The sequence below is a fragment of the Hypanus sabinus genome, chromosome 6 (assembly GCF_030144855.1).
Source record: "Hypanus sabinus isolate sHypSab1 chromosome 6, sHypSab1.hap1, whole genome shotgun sequence".
NCBI classification, from domain to species: domain Eukaryota; kingdom Metazoa; phylum Chordata; class Chondrichthyes; order Myliobatiformes; family Dasyatidae; genus Hypanus; species Hypanus sabinus.
Window position 1 is genome coordinate 99,604,293 of NC_082711.1, and position 16,070 is coordinate 99,620,362.

At 41.0% G+C, this 16,070-nt stretch overlaps 1 protein-coding gene across 1 annotated transcript in view; it reads left to right on the forward strand.

Annotated features, from left to right (window-relative positions):
* The window catches only part of LOC132395719 (histone deacetylase 9-like), a 470,412-nt gene that overhangs the window by 239,830 nt on the left and 214,512 nt on the right, over positions 1-16,070 (forward strand). The window contains exon 6 of the mRNA XM_059972669.1: positions 15,460-15,583. Within this exon, the coding sequence (XP_059828652.1) occupies positions 15,460-15,583 (124 nt within the window). The remainder of the gene's footprint in view (positions 1-15,459; positions 15,584-16,070) is intronic.

Here is a 16,070-nt window from a genome sequence, read left to right on the forward strand (position 1 = left end):
TTTTTAATCTCTGAATTTTATAATTTAATTTAGCAGCTTTGGACTGAGGAGAAGGGAAAGAAATCAATATTCTACTCTTGACTTCTATATAATTTTCTAGAAACTTGATAAGTGGAACTTTGGGGGTATTTCATTGATTTTCACTGTTTGCTCAGACTTTACTCAGTGATCTTCCATATGTTACAGTAGTTGAGCAGGAAAATTGCAAGGATAGTCCACAAATAACTGTTACAGGATCAGGCTTGGCTGTGATACTCCTCCACTGCTAAATCATTTCACAAGAAAGAAACATAACTATCTGAATACTTCTGTGATAAATCACAGAAGTATGATAATATCATTGAATAATTATTTGGCTTATGGCATTGCCATTGATTATACAGAGAGAGGAAATGCCTTCATCACATCATCAGCAGTCATTTCTACCTTTTAAGTTAGCTTTGAAGCTTGCTTGTTTGAAATCCGCCATAATGTTCGGGAAAGCATCAGGGTGCTCCATTTCATGCCTGCTGATCATGGAGCTTAGCTGCTTCAGTGTCTGCCTGATGTTGGCCAGAAGTGGAATGTACTCCACTACCAGGATGATGGTGGACGAGCAGGACTGAGACAGAACTGCCACATCTATGCACCACAATGAGTTAATCATGAGCATACTCTGCCTCCTCTATCTTTAGAAGAGTCAAAAAGTGACCTATCTGTTCAGTTAATGGAGAAGCTCTTGGGCTGCAGTGCTGCATCCAAAATGGCAGGATTGAGCCACGTTTCCATGAAGCAAGGTGCACAGCAGTCCCTGATGTTCCTCTGGTACATCAATCTTGCTCTGAGGTCTTCAATTTTATTTTCCAGAGACTGTACATTCGCCAGCAATATAGTTGGGAGTGAGGTAGGTGGGGTCTAAAGCTTTGGTGTTTTAATCGTACATGTAGCCCAACATCCTTTCCTCACTTCCTTTATTTTTAAAAGGAAACTGCATTCGTGACCTGAATCTGCAGTCCAGGATCCATCGATTTTGAGTCTTCATAGATATTTTTTTAAATCTCTTAGAACAGTGCTGCTTACTGAAGTACCATGGCTGTGTCTGTGAATTTCAGCTGTAGTAATCTGGGATGGGAATATTTGATAATTCCCATGGGAGCTGCACGCAGCGAGTCTCACCTTATTGGGACCATCTTTCACAAATGTTGGGGAATTATTAATTATGTATTAATTGTATAACAATTCCTTATAATTTTCTGCTTATTTTATAAATATGCAGAAGGCACCAGTTGGCACTCTTATTATTCCAAGAATCCTGCCAGTTGTGATGGAATATCAGATTCAAAACCCAATAACATGCTAAAAATAATATTGAGGATAATTCCACATGGTACCATTATCAGTTTTATTTTTATTAATAAAATACCTTGATTGTTTGGTGTGAGCTTTGCTGACTGAAAATTGTGAAAACCATCAAGATAGTGAAGGGAACTTTCAGTAAATATCAATAGTTGCACAATATGCAACAAAGTATATTTGAGTGTAGACATCACAAAATTAGTCTGACATATGAACAGTGCTGCCAGGAAACAATTTAAGTATAAAATGGTTCCAAATGCTCTGTCCTGGTACATATTTTCAGTCAGTACTCAGTGGAAAAAGGTCAGCTTCTGATGCCAGCAAACGCAATTGTTAATAGCTGTGTGACAACAGTAAAGCCTTCAGATTTTGCAGTTGCTTCACTGCTAGTACTTTAAAAGTACTCATCTATTTAACAAAGAAAAAAGAAGGAATTGAACAAATGCATCATTGGGAAGCTTGTCTTTAGGGGACAATTCATTTCTTTGAAGTTTCTATGCTTGTTGAAAGGGGTCAACACATAGATCCAATAGGGACCCACATACTTCTTTAGTATGAGTTAATTTGGTGTATGGTTCACTCTTTCCAAAAGGCTTCTGATTCATTTGAATTATGTTTCTGTTTGGCAAAGGTATTGATGTTAAATTAATGACAGATTTGGCATTTTCAGAGTGCAAGAGGAAGCCTGTTTGTGGGAAAAACACAAATATTAAATGAATTTCATAGCAGTGTGGTGGCAATAGAGCGGAAGGACATTTGATATTTTTCTGAAGCCTAATAGTATTTTGCCATTTTGTTGTTCCACACAACATGGTGACCTCTGATTTGTTTAATACCATTTGTAATGGCCACCCTACCATCTTTCAGTTATGCTCTCAAAAACAATTGGATGTACTCTACTTATTCTACAAGACAGTACATGTGCTGCATTTTCTTTTCAAATTTCAGCAGTCTGAAGTACTCACCTGCTTCATGCAGGCTTCAATTATACCACTGCCTTAGAGGGATGTGGTAACCTGCCTCAATGATTATCATCCAGTAGAACTTGCAATCATTGTGATGAAGTGTTTTGAAAGGTTGTTAATGAAACATTTCAGCACCTGCCTGAGAAGTGACCTGGATCCGCTCAAATTTGCCTACCAGCACAACAGGTCCACAACAGATGCCATTTCATTGGCTCTTCACTCAACCCATCATTACTGAACAGTAATGATGCATACATCAGGATGTTCTTTATCAACTACAGCTCAGCATTCAATGGCATCATCCCCTCAAAAAGAATCAGTAAGTTTCAAGACCTAGGCCTCAATACCTCCTTGTGCATTTGGATCCTCGATTTCCCCACTTGCAGACCCCGGTCAGGTCAGATTGGTAACAACAACTCCTCCATGATCGCCATCAGCACAAGTGCACCACAATGCTGTGTGTTTAGCTCCCTGCTCTGCTTGTTTTACAATTATTAGCGTGAGGCGAAGCACAGCTCTAATGCCATATTTAAGTTTGCTGACTACACCACTGTCTTGGCTGAATCAAAGGTGGTGGCAAATCAGCATGTAGGAGGGAGACTGAAAGTCTGGTTAAGTGGTGCCATAACAAAAACCTCTCACTCAATGTCAACACAACCAAGGATCTGATAATTGACTTCAGGATGATGAAACTGGAGGTCATCGGGCATTCCTCATCAGGTGATCAGAGCTGGAGAGGGTCAGCAACTTTGAACTTTTTGGCGTTATCATTTCAGAGGACCCTCCCAGGCCCAGTATGTAATTGCAATTATAAAGAAGGCAGAGCAGCACCTGTACTTCCTTTAAAGTTTGCAAAGATTTGGCATGACAACTAAAACTTTGACAAACTTCGATAGGTGTGTGGTAGACTGGTCACATCGCAACTAGATATGGGAACATCAATGCCGTTGAGCGTAAAATGCTAGAAAAAGTAGTGGATACAGTCCAGTTCATCACAGGTAAAGCCCACCCTACCATTAAGGACATCGACGTGGAGCTTTGATCAGTGGCCAATCATGCATCAGAAGTTTGGAGAGGAGGGGACTTCAATCAGATCCATTGCCTATGGATAAAAGCCGGGAGAGGGTCACAACAGCGTAATAGAGCTTTGACCAACAACCAATCAGCGTCTGAGAATGATTGGTAAGAGCAAATTAAAGGAAGGCAAAGGCAAGCACAGCAGCCATAGACAGAGTGGTGATCTTAAGGCTTTATCTCTTCGAGGCTTTATCGAAGAAAGGCTTCGCTCAGAGAAAGCAAAGGAAAGAAAAGCTCTAGTTCTTCCTTCTCTTCTTTACATCTGCTCAGCGAGGGACTGTAGGGATGACAGGCAAGACAGTGAAAAGCTCCTCTTGTGGGACATGGGAAGGCAGGGAGACCTCCAGTGTCCCTGATGACAACAATTGTGAGAAATGCAACTGTATCATTTGGGATGCTGAGGGGATGATAGAGAGGACATTGAGAGAGATAGTTATACCCAAGGTGCAGGACACAGGAGACTGGATGACAGTCAGGAAGGAGAAAAGGGTTAAGGAGCCAGTGCAGAGTACCCCTGTGGCCATTGCCCTCAACAACAGGTATATCACTTTGGATACTGTCGGGGTGGGGAAGGGGTCATGACCTAATGGATGAAAGTCACAATGGTCTGGTCTCTGGCACTGAGTCTGCCTCGGTGACTCAGACGGGAAGGAGGGAGAAGAGGAATATTGTGGTGATAGGGGATTTGTTAGTTAGTGGAATAGACAGGAGGTTCTTTGGGCAAGAATGAGATTCCCCAGGTGGTATGTTGCCTCCCAGGTGTCAATATCCAGGATATCTTGGATTGAGTCCTGAGCATTCTTAAGTGGGAGGGTGAGCAGCCAGAAGTTGTGGTCCATTAGGTACCAATGACATGGGTAGGATAAGTGATGAGGTTCTACATAGTGAGTTCAGGGAGTTAGGTGCTAAGATATAGGGAAGGACCTCCTGGGTTGTGATCTCTATTGTTACACACACCACGTGCTAGTGAGGCCAGAACTAGGAAGATTATACAGTTCAATACGTGGAGCTGGTGTAGGAGGGAGGGCGTAAGATTTTTTGACCATTGGGTTCTCTTCTAGGGAAAGTGGGACATGTATAGAAGGGACGTTTACACCTGAAATGGGGGGGAACTAACATCCTAATGGGAAGGTTTGTTAAATCTGCATGGTGGGGTTTAAGCTAGGTTTGCAGGAGGATGAGAACCAGAGTGCCAGAACAGTTAGTGGAGAGGGCGTGGAGGCAGATGTCGGTAAGACTTCAGACAAAGTTAGGAATCAAAAGGTTAAGCATGGTGTGACCAGTGTCCTGAGCTGCCTTTAGTCTCCATCTAAATGTGCAATGTGCAATTTATAATTATGTACAACAGGACAGTCAATGTAACAGAGAAATACAATTGTATCAGTGTGAATTAATCAGTCTGATGGCCTGGTGGAAGAAGCTGTTTCAGAGGCTTCTGGTTTTTATGTAGCGGTACCATTTCCCAGATGGTAGCAGCTGGAACAGTTTGTGGTTGGGGTGAATCAGGTCCCCAGTGATCCCTCGGGCCCTTTTTACACACTTGTCTTTGTCAACGTCCTGAATAGTGGTATCGTAGGAAAGTCGGATAGTAGTGTTGAAGATGAGATAGATGGTTTACAAACAGAGACGATGTGTAGTGAGGAGAGGCTGTTGACAGGGCAAAATGGCCGCCAACCAGATGAGTTGCAATGTAAGTGTGAACAAAACTGAATACAGATGTTGTACCTGAATGCACACACTATACAGAATGAGGTAGATGAGCATCCAGCACAGCTGCAGGTTGGCAGGTATGATGTTGTGGGCATCACTAAATCATGGCTAAAAGAAGACTATGGCTGGGAGTTTAACGTCCAAGGATATACACTGTATCAAAAGGACAGGCAGGAAGGCAGAGGGGGCGGCATTGCTCTGTTGATAAAATATGAAATCAAATCATTAGAAAGAGTTGGCATAGGGTCGGAAGGTGTTGTGTCATTGTGAATAGAGCTGAGGAACTGCAAGGGTAAAAAAGTTACTGATGGGAGTTGTATACAGACCCCCAAACAGTAATAATGATGTGGGCTACAAATTACAACAGAAGATAGAATATGTACGCCAAAAGGACAATGTTACAATAGTCATAGGAGACTTAAATATGCAGGTAGATTGGGAAAATCAGGATGGTGCTGGATTACAGAAGGGGGGATTTCTAGAGTGGTTATAAAATGGCTTTTTAAAGAAGCTCGTGGTTGAGCCCACTAAAGGATCAGCTATTCTGGATTGGATGTTGTGTAGTGAATCAGCATTGATTAGAGAGCTTAAGAAGGAGAAGGAAAATTTGCGAAGAAGAATTTAAAGTCAGATGTATCAGTATTACAGTGGAGTAAACAGAATTACAGAGGCATGAGAGGAGATTAGGCCAGAATTGTTTGGAAAAGAATATTGACGGATGAAAGCACAGCAGCAATGGCTGTAATTTCTGGAAGCAATTAGGAAGGCAAAGGATACATATATATCCTAAAGAGGAAGAAGTAATCTAAAGGAAAAATGACACACATGCACAATTAACAAGAGAAATCAAAGCCAACATAAAAGCCAAAGAGAGGGCATATAATAGAGCAAAAATTAGTGCTGAGTTAAAGAACTGGGAAGTATTTAAAAACCAACAGAAGGCACCAAAAAAAGTCATAAAGAAGGAAGAGATGTGTTACAAAGGTAGGCTAGCCAATAATATTAAAGAGGATACCAAAGGTTTCTTCAGCTGTATAAAGTGAACAAGAGAGGGGAAAGTAGATATTAAACTACTGGAAATCGATGCTGGAAAGTAGTAATAGAGGACAATGAAATGGCGGAAGAACTGAATAAACATTTTGCCTCAGTCATTACTGTGGATGACAGGTGCAGTATGGTGGAAGGGCATGAAATGTGTGAAGTTACCATAACTAGAAAGGTCTGAATGTAGATAAGTCAGCTAGACCAGATAGTGTACACCCCAGAGTTCTGAATGAGGAGACTGAAGAGATTGTGGAGGCATTAGTAATGATTTTTCAAGAATCACTAGATTCTGGAATGATTCTGCAAGACTGCAAAATTGCAAATGCCACTTCACTCTTCATGAAGGGAGTAATGTAGTAGAAAGGAAACTATAGGCTAGCTAGTCTGACCGTAGTTAGAAAAATATTGGAGTTGATTATTAAGAATGAGGTCTCAGAGTACTTGGTGTCACATGATAAAATAGGCCATAGTCAGCATAGTTTCCTCAAGGGAAAATCTTCCTTGACAAATCTGTTGAAATTCTTTGAAGAAGTGACAACTAGGATAGACAAAGGGCACTTGATTAATATTGTGTACTTGGATTTTCAGAAGGTCTTTGATAAGGTGCCACAAATGAGTCTGAATAACAAACTATGAACCCATAGTATTACAGGAAAGATTTTAGCATGGATAAAATAGGCTTATTGGCAGGAGGCAAAGAGTGGGAATAAAGAGAACCTTTTCTAACTGGCTGCCAGTGACTAGTGGTGTTCCACAGGCATCTAAGTTGGGACCAATTCTTTTTAGATTATATGGCAATGATTTGGATAATAGAGGCTTTGTTGCAAAGTTTGCAAACAATTTGAAGATAGGTGCAGGGGCAGGTAATTTTGAGAAAGCAGAAAGGTTACAGAAGGACTTAGATAAGGAGAATGGACAAATAAATGGCAGATGGAATATAGTGTTGGGAAGTGTATAGTCATGCACTTTGGTAGATGAAATGAAAGGGTTAAATATTTTCTAAATGCAGAGAAAATTAAAAAAAAACTGAGGTGCAAAGGGACTTGGGAGTCTTTGTGCAGGATTCCCTAAAGGTTAATTAAGGCTGAGTCTGGTGAGGAAGACAAGTTCAACATTCGTATTCATTTCAAGAGGGCTAGAAAATAAAATCGAAACTGTAATGTTGAAACATTACAAAGCACTAGTCTGTTCTCACTTGGTGTATTGTGTGAAGGTTTGGATTTATCTTAGAAAGGATGTGCTGAAACTGGAGAGGGTTCAAAGGAGGTTCACAGAAATGACTCCAGGATTGAATGGCTTGTCATGAAGAGTGTTTGATGGCTCTGGGCCTGTATTCACTGGAATTCAGAAGAATGAGGGGTAATGTCATTGAAACTTTTCAAATGGTATAAAGTCTTGATGGAGTGGATGTGGAGAGGATATATCCTATGATGGGAGAGTCTAAGACCACAGGACATAAGCTGCAGAAGGGTGTCCTTTTAGAATGGAAATGACAAGGAATATCTTTAACCAGAGCGTGGTGAGCCTGTTGAATTATTTGCCATGGTCAGCTGTGGAGGCCAAGTCTTCATGTATATTTAAGGCAATAGTTGGTTGATTCTTGATTGAGCAGGGCATGAAGGGATATGGGGAGAAGACTGGGGCTGAGAGGAAAATTGGATCAGCCCTGATGAAATGTCAGAGCTGTCTTGATGGGCTAAATGGCCTAATTCTGCTCCTATATCTTATGAGGCGCTGTTGAAAGACAACTACGCCCATCATCAAAGACCCCCACAACATAGTCCCTGTTTTCTTCTCACTGCTGCCATCAGGAAGAAGGTATAGGAGCCTCAGAACCCACACCACCTAGTTCAGGAATAGTTATTACCCCTCAGCCAGCAGGCCCTTGAGTATGTGGAGTACTTCTCTCACCCAATCACTGAACTGTTCACAACCTATGAGCTCACGTTCAAGGACTCTTCATCTCATGTTTTCAATATTTATTGCTAATTTATTTATTGTTATTATTTCCTTTTTCTCTTTTGTATTTGCACTGTTTCTTGCCTTTTGCACCAAGGCTACTTGTCCGTCCTGTTGGGCACTGTCTATAATTGATTCTGTTATGTTTCTTGGATTTACTAAGAATGCCTGCAAGAAATCAAATCTTAGGGCTGTATGTGGTGAAGTATATAGTATGTGCTTTCATAATAAGTTTACTTTGAACTTTGAAATTGATTCATGTAAACAGCCCTTTAATTACCTAATGATCTGGATGTTCATTGTTTCAAAGATCACAACTAATAAATATAGAGGATAGCCTTTAGTTACTTCCACTCTTATGTTTGCTAATTTTAGCTGGGACAATATTGAGGCATTTGCTCAGCTATCTTTATGAAAGGCACAACGATATTTCTGTTCCAAAAGTTTTCTAGGCTTCTGTTAAGAATATATCAGTTCTCATTCCATTGATGATGTCTATACTACACATGAATGTGGGTCAGGTAAGTGCAGGAGTAGACTTGCCTATGATGTTTCTGAACAGTCACGTAGTGTGCCAACATCCATTCCAGTTCATAATTGAAAAGCAACAACTTTGCTCACACACAGGAAGGTCGTTGGCACTAGGGAACTCTATTTATTCAGAGATACTGCACAGTAATAGGCTTTTCTAGCCCAATGAGCCTGTGCTGCCCACTTACACCAATGTGACCAATTAACTGTACACCTTTGAAATATGGGAATCAACCGGAGCACCCAGAGGAAACCCAGGCAGTCACAGGGAGAATGTACAAACTCCTTACAGACAGTAGCAGAATTGATCCTGGGTTGCTAGCACATTAAACTATGCTACTGTGCTGCCCAAGTAAAGAGAGGAGAGAAGAGAAAGGTTTCAAGGAGAACCAGGGTAAAACTATGACATTTTCATCAATGCCAATGTCTTGTCATATAGATAGCAGTAAAAATTGGTAGCTATTCAGCAAATTAGTTTCATATGTTCCTATTATATATTATATTATATCCATTAAAAAAATATATCTTTAATGGGGAGCAATCAATGTTGTGATCACTGCTGTAGGTTTCTCTCCCACCCGCACTTGTCCGGTTCTTCAATTTATCAGGAAGGTCATTTAGCACCAGACAGCTTCACTGAAAACACTTGCTCCAAACCCAACAACCCTTATATAATTACTCACACTTTTAGCAGGTTGATCCAGGACAATTAGAAATATAGAAACATAGAAAACTTACAGCCCAATATAGGCCCTTCAGCTCACAAAGCAGTGCTGAACATATCCTTACCTGAGAAATTACCTAGGGTTACCCATAGCCCTCTATTTTTCTGAGCTCCATATACCTGTCCAGGAGTCCCTTAAGAGACCTTATCGTATCTGCCTCCACCACCGTCACTGGCAGCTCATTCCATGCACTCACCACTCTCTGAGTAAAAAAACTTACCCCTGACATTTCCTATGTACCTACTTCAAGCACCTTAAAACTGTGCCCTCTCGTGTTAGCCATTTCAGCCTTGGGGAAAAGCCTCTGACTATCCACATGTCAATGCCCCTTATCATCTTATACACCTCTATCAGGTCACCTCTCATCCTCCGTCGCTCCAAGGAGAAAAGGCCGAGTTCACTCAACCTATTTTCATAAGGCGTGCTCCCCAATCCAGGCAACATTTTGTAAATCTCCTCTGCGCCCCTCCTATGGTTTCCACATCCTTCCTGTAGTGAGGTGACCAGAACTGAGCACAGTACTCCAAGTGGGGTCTCACCAGGGTCCTATATAGCTGCAACATTACCTCTTGGCATCTAAACTCAATCCACAGAATTCTTAACCACAGTCAACCTGTGCAGCAGCCTTGAATATCCTATTGACTCAGACCTCAAGATCCTTCTCTTCCTCCAAACTGCCAAGAGTCTTACCATTAATACTATATTCTGTCATCTTATTTGACCTACCAAAATGAACACACTTACCTGGGTTGAACTTCATCCGCCATTTCTCAGCCCAGTTTTGCATCCTATCAATGTCCCACTGTAACCTCTGACAGCCCTCAACACTATCCACAACACCCCGAACTTTTGTGTCATCAGCAAATTTACTAACCCAACCCTCTACTTCTTCATCCAGGTCATTAATGAAAATCACGAAGAACAGGGGTCCCAGAACAGATCCCTGAGGCACACCACTGGTGACTGACTATTTAAGTTGACTATTAAGCAATTAAGACCCCGCATCAAAAAACTTCTCCACAACGGAACTAAAGAGACAGCACATTATGTTGACTTTTAGGGCATCGATTGCCAATTCAAAAGATTCTGTTTTCTTTTTAAAAGTTAAATCTTCTTCATTGAAATAATGAGTGAAGTGCTGCTGGTGAACATGCCCAACACCCAGGAAGTGGAATAAGAGATTATTAAATAATCCATATAGAATGATGATCAGGCAGATGTACTAGAAAAGTTTACTAAAGGGGTAATTGTAAAAGATAAACAGAATATCAGGAAAATACCATATTTTCCTTTATTTGTCCCTGTACCAGATAAACAAAATCCTACTTCTCTGCAGCTGATCTTCCAATGTGATCTCCTGGCTCTCAGCACATACCACATCGATAGGTCTTATAGTACCTGGTGTCATTATTGAAATAGCTGATCCCTGGACAAGTCTAAGGTCAGATCTTGTAAGAACTTCAGTTTCATAGCTGGGCTTGCCATTGATTTCAGCCACTGTGAAGTTTCCTGAAGAGAATCCTAATTCACTTTACCAGGAAAGACTGGCATAAAAATAGGAACCCATTCATTTGAATAATATTGACATCCCTCTGGAGAAAGATAAGTGCAGTTAATTGCTCTAGTTACATTACATTATTTATTTAAATCTACTTCAATATTTTAAAGTATATTTCACTGAGTTATAGGGACAGGCTTGAATATGTTATGACTTTATTTCCTGGAGTGTAGGAGAATGTGGAGAGATTTGATAGTGTAATACAAAATTATGAGGGGTCTAGATAGGGCAGATGCCAGCAGATATTCCCACTGAGGCTGGTGAAACTAGAACTAGAGGTTAAGACTGAAATGTAAAATATTTAAGGGAAACCAGAGGGAAAAATATTCTGACGAGGCTAAGGCTATTGGTGAGAGTTTAAACTAGAATTGCTGAGGTGTGGGAACCGAGCTGAAGAGATGGAGGAAGAGGCAGTTAGCTTACAAATAGAGAAAGCTTGCAAACAGTGCGAGAGGGAGGCAGGTGATGGACAAGGGACTTGCTCGGACCAACAGTTTGAGATGGGTCAATTTTAATGCAAGGAGTATTGTGAACAAAGCAGATGAGCTTAGAGTGTGGATCAGCACTTGGAGCTATGATGTTGTGCCGTTACAGAGACTTGGATGGCTTAGGGGCAGGAATGGTTACTTTGAGGCTTTAGATGTTCCAGAAAGGACAGGGAGAGAGATAAAAGAGGTGGGGGCAGAGCACTGTTGATCAGAGATAGTGTCACAGCTGCAGAAAAGGAGGAAGACATAGAGGGATTGTCTACAGAGTCTCTGTGGGTGAAAGTTTGGAACAGGAAGGGGCTAATAACTTTACTGGGTGTTTTGTATAGACCACTCAATAGTAACAGGGACATCGAGGATCAGATAGGAAGACAGATTCTGGAAAGGTGTAATATTAATGTGGTGGGAGATTTTAATTTCCCAGATATTGATTGGCATGTCCCTAGAGTGAGGGGTTTAGATGGGGTGGAGTTTGTTAGGTGTGTTCAAGAAGGTTTCTTGACACAATATGTAGATAAGCCTACTAGAGGAGAGGCTGTACTTGATCTGGTATTGGAAAATGAACCTGGTCAGGTGTCAGATCTCTCAGTGGGAGAGTATTTCGGAGATAGTGATCACTATTCTATCTCTTTAGTATTGGAGAGGGGTAGGAACAGACAAGTTAGGAAAGCATTTAATTGGAGTAAGGGAAAATATGAGGCTATTAGGCAAGAACTTGGAAGCATAAATTGGGAACAAATGTTCTCAGGAAAATGTTCAGGCGATACTTGCATGGAGTTCTGCATAGATACATTCCAATGAGACAGGGAAAGACTTAGGGTACAGGAACCATGGTGCACAAAAGCTGTTGTAAATCTAGACAAGAGGAAAAGAAGCGCTTAAGAAAGGTTCAATAAGCTAGGTAATGATAGAGATTTAGAAGGTTATAAGGCTAGCAGGAAGGAGCTTATGAAAGAAGTTATGAGATCCTGAAAGGGCCATAAGAAGGCCTTGGCGGGCAACATTAAGGAAAACCCCAAGGCATTCTACAAGTAAGTGAAGAGCAAGAGGATAAGATATGAGCGAATAGGACCAATCAAGTGTGACAGTGGAAAAGTGTGTATGGAACCAGAGGAGATAACAGAGGTCCTTAATGAGTACTTTGCTTCAGTATTCACTACGGAAAAGGATCTTGCGATTGTCGATTTGACTCACAGCAGACTAAAAGCTTGAGCATGTAGATATTAAGAAAGAGGATGTGCTGGAGCTTCTGGAACGCATCAAGTTGGATAAGTCATCGGAACTGGACAAGATGTACCCCAGACTACTGTAGGAGGTGAGGGAGGAGATTGCTGAGCCTCTGGCGATGATCTTTGCTTCATCAATTGGGACGGGAGAGGTTCCGGAGGATTAGAGGGTTGCAGATATTGTTCCATTATTCAAGAAAGGGAGTAAAGATAGATCATGAAATTATAGACCAGTGAGCCCTTACCTCAGTGGTTGGTAAATTGATGGAGAAGATCCTGAGAGGCAGTATTTATAAACATTTGGAGAGGCATAATATGATTAGGAATAGTCAGCATCGCTTTGTTCAAAGGCAGGTTGTGCCTAACAAGCCTGACTGAATTTTTTGAGGTTGTGACTAAATACATTGATGAAGGTAGAGCAGTAGATGTAGTGTATATGGATTTCAGCAAGGCATTTGACAAGATAGCCCATGCAAGGCTTAGTGAGATAATAAGGAGGCATGGGATCCAAGGGGACCTTGCTTTGTGGATGGAGAACTGGTCGGCCCACAGAAAGCAAAGAGTGGTTGTAGATAGGTCATGTTCTGCATGGAGGTCAATGACCAGTGGTGTGCCTCAGGGATCTGTTCTGGGACCCCCTACTCTTCGTGATTTTTGTAAGTGACCAGGATGAGGAAGTGAAGGGATGGGTTTGTAAATTTGCTGATGACACAAAGATTGGAGGTGTTGTGGATAGTGTGGCGGGCTGTCAGAGGTTACAGCGGGACATTGATAGGATGCAAAACTGGGCTGAGAAGTGGCAGATGGAGTTCAACCCAGGTAAGTGTGAGGTGGTTCATTTCGGTAGGTCAAATATGATGACCGAATATAGCATTAATGGTAAGACTCTTGGCAGTGTAGAGGTTCTGAGGGATCTTGGGGTCCGAGTCCATAGGAAGCTCAAAGCAGCTGCACAGGTTGACTCTGTGGTTAAGAAAGCATACAGTGCATTGACCTTCATCAATTGTAGGATTGGGTTTAGGAGCTGAGAGGTAATGTTGCAGCTATATAGGACCCTGGTCAGACCCCACTTGGAGTACTGTGCTCAGTTCTGGTCACTTCACTACAGGAAGGATGTGGAAACCATAGAAAGGGTGCAGAGATTTACAAGGATGTTGCCTGGATTGGGGAGCATGCCTTATGAGAATAGGTTGAGTGAACTTGTCCTTTTCTCCTTGGAGTGACGGAGGATGAGAGGTGACCTGATAGAGGTGTATAAGATGATGAGAGGCATTGATCATGTGGATAGTCAGAGGCTTTTTCCCAGGGCTGAAATGACTAGCATGAGAGGGCACAATTTTAAGGTGCTTAGAAGTAGGTACAGAGGAGATGTCAGGGAAGATTTTTATGCAGAGATTGGTGAGTGCGTGGAATGGGCTGCCAGCAATGGTGGTGGAGGCGGATACAATAGGATATTTTAAGAGACTCCTGGATAGGTACATGGAGCTCAGAAAAATAGAGGGCTATGGGTAACCCTAGGTAATTTCTAATGTAAGGACATGTTCGGCACAGCTTTGTGGGCTGAAGGGCCTGTATTGTGCTGTAGGTTTTTTAATGTTTCTATGTTTCTAAAACATGAGGTAATGGGACTAGTAAGAGTAACAGTTCAGCACAGACTAGATAGCCCATCTACTCTGTGCTAAACTCTTATACTGTCTCGTCCCAAAGACTTGCACCTGGACAATAGCTCTCCATAACCCTCCCATTCACGTACTTATCCAAACTTGCATGCAACAGCATTGAATTATGGAATGTACTGGAGATCAGATATATCTGAAACCTGCCTCACCATTGAGTCCAGGGCTCTTCCTATTAATGGTTTTGATAACCTACCTTAAAGGTAAAAGAATACCTCAGAATGTTCTATATTTTCACTGTTTTCTTTTTAATTAATTAAAGATGTTCAATTAAATTTTAAATGAAATGATTACATTAATTTTAAATCCACTCCAATTGTTTTTATAAGTTCTTGATAATAAGAGGCATATAAAACAGCTATCAGGTTTACTAGCATGAACCTTCAAAGAGCATCAGGAACCCAGGATGCACCTCCTCATTCTTGGTTGGCCACCAATCACATTTTGTTTTGCCTCATAGTATGGCTAAGCAATGAGGCCTGGAGATGTTCAGCAGCTGGATGACTGATGTCGTGCAGAGTGACTATCAGAGGCAGGTCAGATCAAATATAATCTGGTCTAATATTTTTGATTCATTTTTAGTGCTTAAGTCTGTGATAAATATTAAATAAATTGTTTCATAATTTGTTTTAAGGTTTCTAAGTACTTGTGAATAACAAATGCACTAAGGTGGACAGCTTTGACAGCTGTTGAGCCTGGAGTAGAGCCTTGCCTGCTGCCACAGCTAATCTATGAGTGCAGCACAGCTGGGGCGAATCCTAATGTCATGCTCTGCTGGGACCTTCTTTCCCAATGGAAGACTACATTCGCGGTCAAGCTGCAGCACTGGCATGGTCCAGCACAACAGAAGAGATGCCCAAATATTATAACTGCTAAGCCCTACAAACTTCCTGATTGCCTGATTTTAAATGTGCCTCTTTATCACTGTGCTTGAGTGAACATGAGAAGTTTAACATTTGATGTTAATAGTATTTGAAGTAATATATTAGTATTTTAACCATCTTTAGTCACCAGTTCCATTAGTAAAGTTATGTGCTTTTTCTTCATATGCTTACATTTAATATTGTGCTTTCACCCATAATTAAATGTAAACTTTTTCCCAAGGTGACATTTGTTTAGTATGCTTCATTGTTTGGAACAAAAACTAAATGAAGTATTTCTTCAGGTGCAACGGCCAGTACGGAGGTGAAACAGAAGCTACAGGAGTTCCTGTTGAGCAAGTCAGCCAAAGAGACTCCAGTGAGTGGACAGAGTCATTCTGTCTCACAGCACCCCAAGCTCTGGTACCTGTAAGTATCATCATACAGCAAATAGCAAGCAAGTCTTACAACAAAACTTCATGTAATGACTATATTAAATTGCAAGAAAGTGATTTCATTTGCTCTTTATTCATTATTTTCCATCTTTTGCCTGTGCTTCATTTGACCAAAACCTGACATTTGTTCCACTAGAGCAGATTGACTAATAATGTGAGAGTGAATAAGTTATTTTAATTAAAAGAAAGAGATAAAAATCTGTTATATAATTGACACTTTTTCAACATTCCTTAATGAGACAGAATTTGTATTTAAACTGTGTGATATCTCTAAGGATGTCACAATATCTTCCATTATGATGAATTAATTTGAAGAAACTGTAGTTAAATGTGTTATGTGCACTGTGAAATCTAATTCAATATGAAAGAAATTAATCTCTTTAATGTTGAGAAAGGAATGTTGCTCAGGACAACCCTTTGATGCCATTGCAAAATATATAAAAGAATATCGGCTGTCAGTT